The sequence below is a fragment of the Rattus norvegicus genome, chromosome 20 (genome assembly GCF_021556685.1).
Source record: "Rattus norvegicus strain SHRSP/BbbUtx chromosome 20, alternate assembly SHRSP_T2T, whole genome shotgun sequence".
Classification (NCBI taxonomy): domain Eukaryota; kingdom Metazoa; phylum Chordata; class Mammalia; order Rodentia; family Muridae; genus Rattus; species Rattus norvegicus.
Genome location: NC_141553.1, coordinates 26,539,519 through 26,556,442, shown reverse-complemented (window position 1 = coordinate 26,556,442; position 16,924 = coordinate 26,539,519). Strand labels below are relative to the sequence as shown.

General features: G+C 42.7%; 1 protein-coding gene across 3 annotated transcripts in view; it reads right to left on the bottom strand.

The window, feature by feature from the left end:
- Nucleotides 1-16,924, bottom strand: part of Tet1 (tet methylcytosine dioxygenase 1) — a 77,740-nt gene that overhangs the window by 38,977 nt on the left and 21,839 nt on the right. For 2 of the 3 annotated variants that reach the window (XM_087598699.1, XM_087598701.1), the window contains one exon: nucleotides 16,324-16,377. In XM_087598699.1, coding sequence (XP_087454825.1) covers nucleotides 16,324-16,377 — 54 coding nt within the window. Of the gene's footprint in view, nucleotides 1-16,323; nucleotides 16,378-16,598; nucleotides 16,915-16,924 lie in introns of those variants that run through there. The other variant, XM_087598700.1, reaches the window with a different exon arrangement.

The following is a 16,924-nucleotide window of genomic DNA, read 5'->3' as shown; positions in this document are numbered from 1 at the left end:
TGCTCTTATATGATCGGAGATCAGCACATAGTTTAGGAGGCTTTTTAATGACCCTAACACACTGCTACTCTGCTCTTCTTGGAACTCTGCTAAATCGGCTTTTCAGGCCAAATCTAGAAGTCATCTGGTGTGCTGCCAACCACAGACATGAGGGCAGTAGAAATGAATCAAACCTTCAGGACACAAGTTGCTGGCAAGACGAAGCCTCGGCATGTGCTCACTAATAAGGCCCTTCCTCCAAAACCCCTTGGTATTTTATTTGCAAAACTAGTGGTTCAGGTTCAGGTACACCAGCTTGGGAAAGAGCTGCCATATAGACAGTAGACACTGATTAAACAATCATGGAGAGAGGGGACCCTTGCCAGCAGCCGCAGACAGCTCACTGATCTAACTGCATAGAAGCCTTCTCAAGATATGGGTACAGAAATACATCCAGGGGAGCAATTGCTGGGCAGTGTTTTTTTTTAACTCTCAGGCCCGGGATTCAACACCCTGAAGTGAGATTCAAAACTAAAATTCAGCCTAGGGAAGATGCCCGTGCCCTTAATGCCAGCACTCCATAGGCTGAGGTGGATTTTAGCGAGGTCCAGGACAGCCAGGGATGTGTAGAGAAAGGAAAAAAAAAAAAAAAACCCTAACATCAAATAGCAAACACAAGTATTGAGCTAGTAAATGAGTTTGGCACTATAAATCGTGAATAAGGAAGACCGTGTAAGTACAGTCATACTTATACATACATGTAATAAAGTGCAGAGCTAAAAACTTACACTAAAATCAATCCTCCTTAGGGGCTGGAGGGAAGGCTCTATGAGTAAAGATGGTCGCCACCAAGTGTGAAGGCCTCCAAACTACTAAAAAGTGTCCTCTGATCTCCATTAGGTGCTTCAGCACAGATCAGCCAGCACGTGTGCGCGCATGAGTGCTCACACAACAAAAACACACTCCCACATAAATAGAAGAGGTGAATAAAATGTAAAACAAATAATAAACCCATGGAACCATTACAAGGAAAGCAAGGTCTCGCTCAAAAAACCATGTTCGTGGATTTGTTGGCAATAACTGGGTGATACATAGTTATAGTGGCTGTGGGCAATAAAGACTGAAATTCAAACAAAGAACCTCAGGAAAGGCAGTGAAATGACAGCAAGCAGCAAACACACTGTATGCACTAGGAATTATAAAACACAGCACAAAAGCTGGTTAAGAGAGCCTGTTGCTCTGTGGAAGATCTGGGTTCAGTTTCCAGCATCCACATCTGGCAGCTTGCAGCTGCCTGTAGCTCCAGTTCCAGGAGAGTTGATGTTCTGTGCCGCCTGCCCTCCCACCCACCCACACACATGTTGTGCGAATTTCTGACCCCAACACTTTAGAGGTGGAACTAGGAGGAGCCGTTCAAGGCCAGCCTATGCTAAAATAGACCCTTTCTCAAAATGGCAGAGGTGGGGAGTGAAATAGTCTCATTACTACATTCTACAAAGTTCCCTTGACCTTAAGGCATCAAAATAGTGGGAAGCCTCAGGTCTGATCCACCTGACAATGAACTCTTAGCAGGCTGCATCTGGTTCCTTGCTAATAGCCACTGCTCTGCAAGCTTGGAGGCTAAGTTATCAAGGAGCCGGTTGAGAGGACCACATCTACTCGACTGTGCATAGTAGGAGGGCTCTCTCTCTCTCTCTCTCTCTCTCTCTCTCTCTCTCTCTCTCTCTCTGTAGGAGATGAGGCTAACTGTAGGATGCTGAAGGCCGGTCCAGGATAAGGCGAAGACTATCACAGAAGGAAGGGTAGGCGGGGAAAAGTCTAGACAGGAGAGAGGAGGAAGAGCCAGGACAGTCAAAATGGAGACGACAGAGCAGGATGAGCCAGCCCTAGGTGGACTAGGCCAATTTTATCTTGTCTAGCTGGGTGGTTGGTATCTTTTATTAATTGGCAGTGAATTTATTGTGTGAGTGTATTGTGGATTGAGAATTTAACACATAAGTCTGTTTGTTGGGTTACAGTTTGTTAAGTCTTGATTTTACTGGGCTAAAGAGAAAATCACGTGAAAGAAATAGCTGAGAGGCAGTCGGAGGGTGTGGATCAGTTGCCCTCTTGGAGTGCGAATGAGCAGGGCTGGCAGAATGAGAATGAGGCGCGCGCGTGCGCGCGCGCGCGTGTGTGTGTGTGTGTGTGTGTGTGTGTGTGTGTGTGTGTGTGTGCACATGTACGTTCTACTGCCTAGGGGAATCTCAAGGGTGGCTAAAGGGGGACACCTGGGAGAGGGCCACTTGGGGACCACTTGGCAGAGGAGCAGCCAAAGTGAGCAGATCCAGCTTGCGTGAACTGATAGAAAACATTCCTTTTTATTTCTTACAGCAACAGCTATCCTGTTAGCTTCCTAACACACACATCCGTTGCAGCCACAAAGAACTGTAGTAGAGCATGAAGACCTTAGGTTTATTTCCTAACCCTATCAAAAATCAACAGCACAGATAGGTATGGTATTTAAAAACTCTAATAAGAGGCAGTTGAATTTTTGTGAGTTTGAGGCCAGCAGCCCATTCTATATAGAAAGTTCTAGACCATTCATGATCCCAAATAGAGATAAGAACAGAAAAATTGTCCTCTGATCTCCTTCATACTTCAAGAGCTGGAACTTTGCATGTGGTCACCTCTGGAAAGGAAACTACTTTTCCAAAGAATTGTGACGGACAAGCCAAGATCAAGCTTATATCCTTTCTCCAGCTTCTTTACAAAACGATGTACATGCATCCTAAAGCCTAGGGCACTGGGGAGGAGGAGACAGGACTCTGAGTTTGTATTGAGCTTGAGGAATGCCTCTGCTGTGTACACAGTGAGTTTCAGGCCAGCCTGGACTACATATGGAGGACACGACTTTCCTCAAAACAAAATTCAATAACCTAACTGTTATTCTTAGCCAAGCCTAGTGGGTGGCTCTACAAGGAGTCTTTAGAGCCTGTAGCAGAAAGGAGGCGAACAATGCAAGGGTTCACAGTGACAGTCTATTTTAATAAGAAAAACAAATTAATCAGAAAAATTATTAAGGAAAGGTGAAAAAGAAATCCCCTTTATTAAAAGGGATTTCGAGGAAGAAAATCCCAAAATCATCCATACCCTCACTCATTCATTCATTCATTCATTCATAGAGCTAAGGTCTTCTGTAAGCTAAGACAAAAATAAATAAATAACCTCAAAACAAATTTTCAAATAGCAAAATACATGACAGACAATAAAGTTTAAGGCGGTGTCCCAGAACCACACTGTGAGGCAAGTGTGACAGTTCCTGACTGTAACCCTAGCATTCATGAAGCTGAGGCAGGAGGATGGTGGAATCAGGGCTACCCTGGGCTTTGTTGACAAAATCCTGTCTTGTAACAGAGAAAAACAAAAACTCCCATAACCCAAGCATGGTGGCATACACTTATGCCTAGGGCAGTTTGGAGACTGAGGAAGGAAGGCTGCCTCAAGAGGGAAGCAGGTCTACAGAGATTTCCAGGGCAGCCAATAACAGTCTGTCTCTAAATAAATAAATAAATAAATAAATAAATAAATAAATAAATAAATATAAAAAGTCAATAAATAAAAATTAAAAATAAGAAAGATAAAAAAGAGCTAGAGGCAGAGGAATCCAGATTCTGAGGTCTGCCTATTATATGCTCATCAGAGCCAGGAGGGTTCCATAAAACCTAACTAAAAAAACAAGGACTCCAAAGCACACAATGGGTTAAGGATCAAAATGACATAGCTGGGCTTAGAATGACTAAAGGCAAAATGTGCCAGGTCCCACCGTTCATTCGAAAGGCTGTCTAGCAACTGAAACTCATTACTGCTAGTGGAAAGTCGTAATATCGCTGTGAGTCAGCAATTCCACCTCCATCCATCCCGGACAAGCGAAAGCATATGTTCTGTCTCTCCACATGTAGAACCTTGAATAAAAACGCTCACAGTAGATTCCTTCGTAGATGGATCAGATACTTCGTAGATACTTCGCATGTCAATCAAAGAAGAATGGATAAGCACAACGCAGTGTACTTAACAATGGGACACTGCTCAGGAACAAATCAATGTGGTAAAGACAAGAGCAAGCTGCAGAAACTGTCAGTGGCCCACTTCAGTGAGGAAGGCAAGAAGAACGACTTTGGATTAGGAAACTGTTTCTAAAATATGACATCAATAGCGAGAGAGATGGCTCAGTGGTTGGAAATCCCTTGTTTTCACAGAGGATCCACGTGGTGGCTCACAACCATCTGTAACTCTGGCCCCAGGCAATGACATCCTCTTTATCCCTCCAAAGGCACGAAGCACACATGGGGCACACACTGGCAAAACACTCATACACACTTTAAAAAAAAAGAGCTCAGGCAACAGCCAAGCATGTTGGCACATGCCTTTAATCTCAGCACTCTGCAGGCAGAGGCAGGACACTCCCAGTTTGAGACTAGAGTTTGAAACTATCTCAAAGCCCCCAAGAGGTAAAGGGCATAAAATGAAATTAAAAAACCTGGTCTACTTGTAAGGTATGGTAGAGAACCATGTAATCCCACCAGAATCCAGGAGAAGGCATTGGGTTTCCCAGGGCTGGAGTGGTGGTGGGTTAGGCAGCTGAAACAGGCACTAAGAATGCAGCAGAAGGGGCTCTCTGGTTCCCTATGATTTTTATTTTTCAGAAAGAGCAACACCATATACCACAAACTGGACATGAAATCACAGTCATCCTCCTGTCCCATCCTTCCAAGTGTTCCATTTATAGATATATGGCAACAGACAAGACATTTGTAATGAATCCATTTATATGAAATATCTAAGAGATATTTCACAAAACAGACAGGTTGGTGACCACTGACAATTAGGGTGGATGGAAGACCTGCATGCAGCAAGAGCTAAGCTGCTGGGGTAATAAAAATATTTTTTAATTGATCGTGATGTTACAATTGTGAATATGGTAAAAGCTACAGGATTGTGTGTGTGTATGAGTGACTGAGTGAGAGAGAGAGAGTTATGAATTATATTCTAATAAAGGTAGCGAGTAAAACAGCTTCTAGTCCAAGTATCTTAAGAAAAAGAAAGACAGTACATACCTATAATGCAGGTGAGGATCCAACCTAGGCTACCTGAGACCCTACTTCAAAACCAACAAAATACTGATCTATATATCGGGTGCCCTGGCTAGGACCTGCAATCCCAATACTTGAGAATCGAAGGCCAGGATGGTTGGCCCAAGTTTGAGGACAACCTTGCCAATGCCATGTAGAGTGGGCTACAGCAAGACCACGTGAATCAACGAAATACCACTAATGGTATTTCTGTCCATCAATTTACTCATCCGTTTAAAGATTGAAGGAGCCAAAGCACTTCTGCAGATGGAAATCAGCAGGTATCTGGGGCAGCGTGGTGCACGCCTTGAATCCCTGCACTCCCAAGGCAGAGGCACAGGTATCTGTGCTTGGAAGAAGTACAAAGCCATGTTTTATTAGATATTCATCAACTGACATTGCATTTACAATCTGAATCTTTCATTGTATGAAATACATACTCAAAAAAGATCATTCCACCGGCACATCAAAGTGAATAACGTTTTGTTTGTTTTTTGAGACAGGGTTTCTCTGTGTAGCCCTGACTGTCCTGGAACTCACTCTGTACACTAGGCTGGTCTCAAACGTGGTGATCTGCCTGCCTCTGCCTCCCAAGTACTGGGATTAAAGATATGTACCACTATTGCCTGATGAGAACATCATTGTATAATAATGTATTGTAAGTTTCAAATTACTGAGATTCAAGTTTTCATAGCAAAAAAAAAATCATAAATACATCCAACTATAATTTGACAATAAAAATAAAATTCAAATAGCAATGACATTAAAATGAATACACAAATACAACATATGTATGCTTTATATGTGCACATGCACGCACAAACACACACACACACACACACACACACACACACAAGTTTTGAAATTTCCACAATAGCTGGGTGGTGATAGCACAAGCCTCTAATCCCAGAACTCTGGATGCAGAGGCAGGTGAATCTCTGAGGGTTTGAGGTTAGCCTAGTCTACAGAGTGAATTTCAGGACTATCGGAGTTACAGTAAGAACCTGTCTCAATACATGTCACATGTCTCATATATATTTGAAAAAATATTTAAAATATGAAACTAGCCACACTCAGTGATAGTATATGACAGGGCTAGATGTCCTGCAGTCATGGACAGAATCCAAGGCCTGGCTCTTGGTATCACTGAGCTAAATCCCCAACCCGTGCACTAAGTTTTGTCTTAGCAAAGCTATCATTTGTCTGAGGGGTCACAAGGTATTTTGTGAACTTTGTTTCCTGTGTTTGCCTGAGGACCACTCTCCCATGAATTTTATTATCCTGACCAAAGGAAAGTCGTTCCATCAGCTGCCTCCACCCAGGTCTGGAAAAGTCTATGGTCAGACTGAGGGTTGAACTCCTTCCTTTTTTCCCAGCTGGAATTCTTTCTTTCTTTTTCTGTAGTACAAGTGAGAAAAGGCTGAGGGGGCGAGGGGAGCTGCACAGGCAGATAAGAGAAAGATAAAGAAGACATTCCACTGTCTATGGTGCCCTGTGGTAACCTGACTGCAGTTTGACTTACAGTCAAAACTAGCTAGAGCCACAGGCTGACTTATGCCTGGAATTCCAGGTTCAGACAGTGTGGCAGGAATGGTGTTACCAGATAGAGGCCAGCTCGGCTCTGACCCTGTCTTGAAAATAAATGATGCCACGAAGCACCATGGCAGGCAGATTTCTGGTCTGCACAGTAAAATCTAGGGCTATGCAGAGACCCTGTCCCTAACCAAGAAATCAATCAATCACACAAACCCAGGGCCTTGAGCTTGTGAGATGACCATTCTACCACTGAGCGACAACCATGCCCTATTATCTGTCTACTCTTCAGAACTGAAGGTGTTTGCCATTTCTATGCCTTAAAAACTAAGGCGCGGGTTGGGGATTTAGCTCAGCAGTAGAGCGCTTGCCTAGGAAGCGCAAGGCCCTGGGTTCGGTCCCCAGCTCCGGGGGAAAAAAAAAACTAAGGCATATCCTGGGGCTGGACTGATGGCTCAGCGGTTAAGAGCACTGGCTGCTCTTCCAGAGGTCCTGAGTTCAAATCCCAGCAACCACATGGTGGCTCACAACCATCTGTAATGAGATCCGATGCTCTCTTCTGGTGTATCTGAAGACAGCTACAGTGTACTTACAAAAATCCTTTCATTTAAAAACTATATCCTTTCGGTCCCCAGCTCCGAAAAAAAGAACCAAAAAAAAAAAAAAAAAAACTATATCCTGTCTACCTGCCACTGTCACAGTGGCTGTTCACTTTATTTGCAACTGGTGCAAAAGTTGCTTGTAGGTCAGAATGAAAAAAAAAATGAAGGTAGTGAAATGGTTTAGTGGATGGGGGGACTCCCGATGCTAGGAACAGTGAGCCTGTAGGGCTCTGGGCCCTACATAGAGGAGAAAGGGAAGTGACTGACAGGTACTCCCCTGGCTTCCATAAAAACATACAATATGAATAAATAAAAGATTTCCAAGAAAACGTCATCATTAAATAAACAAAACAATAATGAAATGACGGAAGCCGCAGAGATCTAGCAAATGAGCATTCAGTGTAGGGGATGAGGAATGTGTTATTTACCCAGAAGGTACTGGGATGGGACAGAAATACTGGAGCATCCATCCTGGCCTGTTAAGAACAGACTCTGACCCACACAGCATCGCCTTTGAATACAGCAAACAGAAATTTCATCACTGAATCTGGCAGTGGTGTACACGTCTGCCTTTCATCCCAGTAACTCAGTGGCAGAGGCAGGTGGGTCTCTGTGAGTTTAAACCTGGTCTACAGAGTTGCAGCACAGCCAGGGCTACACAGAGAAGCCCAGTCTCAGAAACAACAACAACAATAAAGCTATTCTGAGCACACTTTAATCTTAGCCGTAGCCAGGCAGAAGGATTTCAGATTCGAGAGAAACTTAGGCTACTAGGACTGACTTGGATGTACAATGAATGAAATTCGGGGAAGGGGGGGAGAAGGAAAGGAAGGAAGGAAGGAAGGAGGGAGGGAAGGAAGGAGGGAGGGAGGGAGGGAGGAAGGAAGGAAGGAAAGAATGAAAAGAAAGAAAAGAAAGGAAAGAAAGCAAGCAGAGATGGTTCAGAAACTGATTCCCCACAAGCTAGTCTTTGACCTCCACAACTTCAAGGTGGCACATATAGCTAGCTATCCCCGCAAATAATACAAATGTATATTTTGACCAAAGATATTCTACTACAAACATCTTTATAATTTGAAGATAAAGTCAATAGTGTAAGTGATTAACAAATGTTATTTGTGTGTCTCACAATTGAATATATTATAATAAATGTGGGGAAAATACAGACTAAGGAAAATGGACTTCAGTATCGTGAATCTGGACTATCTGAGCAAAAACAGAAACCGAGAGAGGATAAGACCCTAAGGTGCTTATTGTGCACGCATGCCTGGAACACTAGCACTAGGAGACATGTGGCTTGGAGACAGACTGACTCTTAGAGCTCACTGGCTGGCCAGCCCAGCCAATCTGTGAGCTCCAGGTTCAATGCCTCGAAGGGGGGGAGGGATGCCGAACATAGACTTCTGGGCTCCACAGATATAGCTACACACACCACATATGCAGGCACACACCACACACACACACACACACACACACACATATATACACACACCACATACATGGCATACACAGGCATAGCATACACACACACATACCCCACATATACACACCACATACATGGCATATACAGGCATAGCATACACACACACACACACACACACACACACACCACAGCATACATAGACACACACACACACACACACACACACACACACACACACACATATTTTGTTTTTGAAAAAGACTGAAGGAAGGTTCCCTGCAGCCCATTCAACCTTACTTGCCTTGTATGTACTCCAATTCTCTGCAATAATTCCTAGAAATCACAGCCTGGGCCCAAGGCTAGTTTATAGCATTGCTAGCCTGGCTTTCAGTGGGTTGCCAGGCTGGCTCCAACCTTAAGGCACTCAGTCATTCACTCCTAGCCTTTCCAAGGCTGTGATACACTCGCAAGCCACCAACACATGCAATTGGACCTGCATCTAGCTTATTAGGAATTTCCACATTGCAGAGATAAACAAATGGCTGGCTTAGTGAAAATCCAGCCCTGACATAGGTCTGATCATTTCTAGGTAAAGTGTTACATTCCCGTCCTGAGTATGCAAACCAGAAGCCCCATGTGTGCCTGTGAATGAACTCTGCTGCACAGTAGCACATGGCATTAACTCTGTGCCAAGCTGAGAACACTGAAATCACACATAACCCTGTTCTGTAGTGAGATTATTCTCTCCTCTCCTCTCCTCTCCTCTCCTCGAACCTTGTGTGTTTGCATGCGTGTGTTCATGTGCAAGTGTTAGTTTTAATAGCAGGGTATCATGTAACCCAGACAATATGTAACAGGATAGATAACCTTGAAGCTGCTGTCTCTACCCCCCACCTTCCAAGTGGGGGACAGAGTGCCAGGATTACAGCTGCATGCCCCTCAGATGGTCTGTAAGGTATTGGGTAGAACCAGAGTTTTGTTCCAACTTAAAACAAGCACTCGAGACTCTACATCACCAGGCAACTCTTGATTTTTTTGGAGATAAGGTCTCAACTATGTAGACCAGGCTGATTTCCTCCTGTTTTCAAACTCCATAGTAATAATGGATTTTATCACCATGCCAGCTAAACTTGTATTTCTTATGGATACTCCCATCACCCCCCAAACTTCTCTCCCACTGGTCCCTTACATTCACAAGTCTGAGATTTCTTGTTCCAAACTGTGAACTCTATAGAAAAAAATTTCTGTCAACAAAGAGCAAGGTCATCTTGTCAAATGGTAACATGGTAACCTGGGATGGGACACATAAAACCACTATAGCCTTTTACCAATCTCTCTCTCTCTCTCTCTCTCTCTCTCTCTCTCTGTCTCTCTCTCTCTCTCTTTCTCTCTTTCATTTTCAGTGATTTTGAGACAGGGTCTCATCTCAATACATAGTCCTGACTGTCCAAGAATTCATTCTGTAGACCCCCTGGCCTCAAATTCAAGAGAACTGCCTTGCTCTCTCTCCCAAGGGTTGGGATTAAAGGAGTGAGTGTTAGCAGCTGCTGCTGCTGCTTGATGCTTGATGCTGCTCCTGCTGCTGTACTACTACTACTACTACTACTGCAGTCACTGCCACTACCAGCAACAATCCTCTTCCAATATTTCTTTTAAAAATGTAAATAGACTGGAGATGGCTCAGTGGTTAGGAGCACTACCTGCTCTTTCATAAGACCCCGGGTTCGATTCCAGGACCCACATGGCAGCTCCCAACTATCTGTAAACTCCAGTTTTAGGAGATCCAAAACCTTCACACTGACACACAGGCAGCCAAAAGACAAATGCACAGAAAAGGAAAATAAATCATTTTTAAAAAGTTTAAACAGTGTTGTAATAAATGTATGGAGGGGGTCCTTAGCTATTCTGTAATTATCTTGCATGTGAATAGACTATTGAAATTAACAAGGTATCAAGTCTATGTAATGAAGTCCTAGAATACATAGTAACAATTGACAAGAGAAGAAATTAGTCGCAAAGTTACAACTGAAAAACCATGCATCCTGTTTCTGAACACTATGAAACCTAAAAAGCACCACATCTTATTCTTACTTCCTTTCCTTCCAAGCAGTGAGCACACTCTATAATTTATTCACCTGTTTTCTAACTTTCTGGTTTGCCTTTTCTAGTTAGCCTTTAATCTCCTAGAGAGCAGGAAACACATTGGATTCTGTGTGTGTGTGTGTGTGTGTGTGTGTGTGTGTGTGTGTGTGTGTGTGTGTGTACACAAGAGTGCATACAATTCACAAACACTATTGTGACCCATCAGTTTGTATGTACATGAAAATGACATACCCATTATTGGCTCTTATTATTGCTCAGAAAGAAACCTTTATAGAGCATTCAAATGAGGCAAAGGAATGGTTCCCAATATTCTGAATATCGATCACAGACTCACGGACACACAGACACAAGACACATGCACACATCCTGTTTTCTACTAGTGTAACACAAGCCCTAATGTCCTGCTCCCCCACTCGCATTCATGTTTCCCCCTTTATCAGCATCATCAAGGAAGGAAACACTAAGAGGAAGGTTGATTCAAGATCACTTCCGCAGAAGCTGCCTCTGCAGACAGCTTCCTGGTTTACCATTCCCTGACATTTCTTTCTTTATTCACCCCATTGTTTCAAATACTGACACTACTTTAAAATAATATCTTATAGCCAAGTACTAGCAAATGCCACTTTGACAACAAAGAAGTAGGGTCCAAATGATGACCGTTAGGTGTCCCTCCCCAGAATGCCCACTTGCATTGAGATGCTTTAGACTTCCAGGTGAGCTGCGGACCCTGGGCTTCACCCTGCCCCACTGATGTTACTGTTTCCATTATCCTGGTCTGTGTCCTTCTTAAAAGACCACCAAGTTCTCAATAAACCAAACAGAACAGAACACCAAGTTATAGCTTTATTCTTCCGTAATTTTGTTTTCCATATTTTTATTCTCCATATGTTATATGCTCTGATCATATCTCCCATATCGGCCTTTTACTACCCTCCCTATCCTGACAAGCTCCTTTCTAGCCCATTCTCCCATGTGCATTTGGTGTCAAAGGACAACTTTTTTTTTTTTTTTTTTTTTACTTTTTCTATTTTTCGGAGCTGGGGACCGAACCCAGGGCTCTACCACTGAGCTAAATCCCCAACCCCAAAGGACAACTTTTTTAAGTACATTGTGGTGATTGAACTCTGCACCCCATGTGCTGAGATTACATTACAGCTTTAAACTAGCAGTGGATTAAGTGTGTCTGTCACAAGTTGGTTCAAGCCTCAAGTGGTGATTATAGACATCTGTCAACTTGTAAGTCAATAAAAGACAGGGGACATAGGGCTAGACATATGGCTCAAGGGCACTTGTTGCTGTTGCAGAGGACCAAGTTCCATTCCAGGTACACCCACATAGTTGGTTCACAGACAACTGTAACCAAAGTTCCAAGGAATCTAACTTCTCTTCTGAAGTTCACAGGCATGCGCACAAGCGGGGCATGGTGACACACATCTTTACTTTCCTCACTCATGAAGAAGAGACACCTAGTCTACACAGTAAGTTCCAGGACAGCCTACAAGTTCAAGGCTACATAGTGAAACACTGATTGACAAAAAGGGATATGAAGAGTGATGGAGGATGCGTGGGATCAAAATACAATATCACACACACAGTAAATATCACACACACACACACACACACACACACACACACACACATATTAAATATCAAAACGAGGTCCTGTGGAGACAGATGGCCCAGTTGGCAAATTGCTTACTGGACAAGCATTAAGGACCTGAGTTCAGGTCTCGAGGACACACTTGAAATGTCTCTCCCAGTGGTGGAGATAGAGGGATCTCTGGGGCTTGGTTGAGGTTCAGTGACCTTGTTTGGAAACTAGAGAGGAATTGAGAAAGCCACATGACTGGGACTTCTGGCCTCTGCAGAGTCTTGTCTACCATAAACATGCACACATACAAAATGGAGAATCATACCATGTTATATTTATATTATAATTATATTATGTAATTATATAAATAATAAAATTATAATTAATATGCTAATAACCCTTTTAAAATATCGATTTAGGTACATAAGTAATCGAAGCCAATTAGATCAACCAAGGTTTTATTTGTATGTTTTTTATTAAAGAATAAGTGAACCAGGCATGGTTGCTTGTGCCGTTAATCCCAACACTCAGCAGGCAAAGACAGGGGAATCTTTACTATGTAGCCTGGTCTACATAGTAAGACTGTCGGAGAAAAAAAAAAAGGAAGTAAGAAGAAATGAGGTAATACAAATTAGACTCAAGTGGTCCTGTCCTGCAACTGGATTCAGGAATTACCACAGTTCAGAGCAGTATGTAACGTACATCTTCCAGTTTCCTCCATCATCAGATTCCTCAGCTAGCTACACCCTAGATGCATGAGGATGGGGAAAAGAAATCTGGAAATCAGTCATTTGCCCCTTCATCATGACAGGGAACCTGAGATATTTGAAGGTCTAAGGGGTCAGGGTGAACACATGTGAATCAGGCCTTTGGTTCAATGCCACCTTTGCAATAAAAGAAATAAGACAAGGACAAAATCCCCCTGTAGAGTCCTATCACTGAGCCCTGCATAGGGCTCTAGTCAGACAGAACCTTTGTGTTCTAGTTCCCAATGACCTGCAGAGAACTATCCCTAATCCTGCATAGCATGCTGCCAAGAACTCACTCCTGGGTTATAGTTCCTCTAGTTGAATTTTACACACCTACAGTTCAAATCTGAATTAGTACGGCTAGTATGATTCAGAGAAACAACACTTTTTTTTAAGATTTATTTATTATATATGTACACTGTAGCTGTCTTCAGACACCAGAAGAGGGCATCAGATCTCATTACAGATGGTTGTGAGCTACCATGTGGTTGCTGAGATTTGAACTCAGGACCTCTGGAAGAGCAGTCAGTGCTCTTAACCGCTGAGCCATCTCTCCAGTCCCCACGCTTTCTTTTTAAGTTTTAAAATTTTCATCTTTGTGTGTGAATATACCCATGACAGGATACTAAAAAATTAATAGGATCGAAAATTGTCAAAATACTTTAAAAGTATCTAAAATTTAAAAAAAAAAAATCCCAGCATTAAACACATTTATTTTGGCTATAAATATTGGCTCATGTTGGAAATTCTGCATTTAGAAGTTTGAGACAAGAATATCTGGAGCTTGAGGTAAGAGAGCCACTTCCCAGGCCTCCCTGTGCTACATGGTGAGAACTATGTCTTAAAGCACAGAACAAAAACAAAACAAAAATCAAACAAAACAACAATAACAACAATAAAAAAAAATGCTGTTGTGGTGAACACCTTTCATTCCTAAGCTAGGGCACTTGCTACTCTCCCCTTTAACAGTGTCAGGGTGACTCAGAACCACTTGTAAATGCAGGGCTTGAGATTTGCTGCCCTCCTCTGGAGGCCCTGTATACCTACACTCATTTGCACATACACAAAAATATATAAGAAATACCCTTTCCAGCCAGATGGTGGTGGCACATGTCTTTAGTCTCAACACTTGGGTGATAGTAGAAGGTGGGCCTAAGTTTGAGGCCAGCCTGGTTCAAGGAAAGTCAGGGATACATAGAGAAATCCTGATTTGAAACTTACCCCTAGGGTTGGGGATTAAGCTCAGTGGTAGAGCACTTGCCTAGCAAGCCCAAGGCCCTGAGTTCGGTCCCCAGCTCCAAGAAAAAGAAAAAAAAAAAAAAAAGCTGAAACTTACCCCTACACAAAGAACCACTTTTATTCTATTAAAAAAAAAAATCCCTATTTTTCAACAGACACCAAATACAGACAGCTCATCGTAAGCAAGAATTCAATCCTGCTTGCTGGGACAGAAGAAATTAGGCTATCACAGGGTCACAGTCAGTCCCCAAAGAAACATGCTGCATTTACTTCTGACAGGCAACAGGTGACAGGAGACACACAGACTAACAAAACATAGAATCCCCCACCCCCAGCCCAATCTATGATTAGTTCTGCACAGTCTGTGTCTTACAGGGGTATTTAAACTCACAGTGTGCGTATGAGTGTGCATGTACACATACCTACCCATTTATGAGTCATTTACAACAGTAAGACTAAAACAGCTTCTTTGTGGTTTTAAGGCTGGGCCTCAAGTAACCCAGGCTATCCTCAAACTCACTATGTAGCTGAAGCTAACCCTGAATGCCTAATCCTTCAGTTTCTACCTCCCAAGTGTTAGGATTTCAGGCAATACGGGGATTTAAGTAGGTGATGGTCTACAGTTGGGAGATATAAAAGGTTACCAATGGATGGATCAGATGAAGAAAAACATAAATTGGTTTAATGCACCCTACATACAACCCCTACTTGATTTACCCAGGCCTCAGGAAAATGCATGCCAAACAGTCATGCTCATTCCACAGAGCCTACCACTTTGCTGACTCTGTGGTCAATTTCCAGTAAGCACTTCTTCTTTGATGAATAAATGATCTTGCCCTTGCTGTGTGCACACAGGAAACAGAAACCTCAAGGTGGTCAGTGAAACCAGCAAGCAAGGCAATGCCCAGCTCTCAGTGCCAGCATTTAAAAGTCACACAATGGGGGTTGGGGATTTAGCTCAGTGGTAGAGCGCTTGCCTAGCAAGCGCAAGGCCCTGGGTTCAGTCCTCAGCTCCGGAAAAAAAAGAAAAAAAAAAAAGTCACACAATGGGGGCAGCAAATGAAATCAGAATCTGCCACAGTTCAGCACGCTGGAGGGCTAAAACTTTATTTACAGACACAGAGCTATAATTACATTTAAATCCTTTTACATTATACACATAGAACAATACTGTAGACAGGTGGTTCTGCTCCTTAATATTTCCTCTATAATGAAAACGATTGCTGACATTTACAGTATTGTAGTGTAAAGCTTGAAATCTTAAACCTGTGAGCAGTTTCAAGGCTAAGGCTAGCCTTGAACTTCTTGTGAGGCCATGGGCTTTTAAATTAACTCTTCCATACCATAACAAAACTGCAAACAGATCCTGAGCTAACAACCAAATCAGGTTATGCTGAACTCTCAGCTTGCAATCTATACAAAGTAAATAAAACATGCTGATTACTTAAGTCTATGGCAGCCAAAATTAAATATAGCATAGTGAGCACTTCACATTGAGCAATTAGAGTTTAACTGTAAGGTCTCAACGCACTTGAAGTTGAACTAAAACCTCTAAGGTCATCTCCCCTCCCCCCACTCTCGGGAAAATGACATATCAGATTTTACAATAGTATTTTCTGGTTGTTTAAAAAAAAATTTTTTAATCACAACCAATCATAGCTGCCAACTTCTCTACCGTGGAGCTGATGTCCACAGGGTGCAGAACACAGATGCAGGTGGCACAAAGGAAGCTGGAGAGAAGGGATTATTCAACACTTTGCATATAAACTTTTCCTCTGTGCAACATTTATAAGAAGCTGCAAATAAAGGATGCTAATGTGGACCGTAAGGGGGAGGAGGGGGCAAGAGCAACTCTGGCTGAGTGAAAATTCATGTAACCACTGACAACCTGGGAGAATTCAAATCCACTATACTGTAAATGCACCCTCAGATGACAGAAAAACACTGTATAAAATGGAAAAATACATATATCATTTCATCAAGAGCTGATTACCTTTAAAACTTTGGGCTTCTTTTCCCTCTGGGGCCTCTTGTTTTCTTTTGTAACCTAAAATTTAAAAAAAAAAAAGTAAAATTAAAATGTGAGCCTCCATTTAAAAAATCTATATATCAGCTCCCACCCTTCCCCCCACCCCCGCCAAAAATTTTGTTACTTCTCTGTAAAAACTACTTATACCATTTAATACCATCAACATGTTAGTCAGACCCTGAAGAGCTTATGTAAAATGTATACTTTAAAAGTCACTGGAAAGAAAAACAACCAACAACCTTGCATAAATAAAGATGGAGGGAAATGCCCCTTTCCCCCTAAAAGTCTGTCTTAATTAGCCTCTGCATTCTTCACAGCGAAGCCCACGAGGTAGCCATCTTGCCTGCTTCTGCAGAGGAAGCCTCCACAGAGAGCAGCTCTGCAAACTGCTTTTGGTATCATTATCATGGTGTTTAAAGGCAGTCCTGGCCTGCCAGCACTGTAGACGTGCTGGGCATGCCTTTTGCAAAAACAGCCCCACAAAGAGTGCAGCCAATGGCAAGGCAGAGCTTAGAGACTCCAAAGTGATCTTCGCAGCCTAGCACTATCCCAGACAAAGGATCTC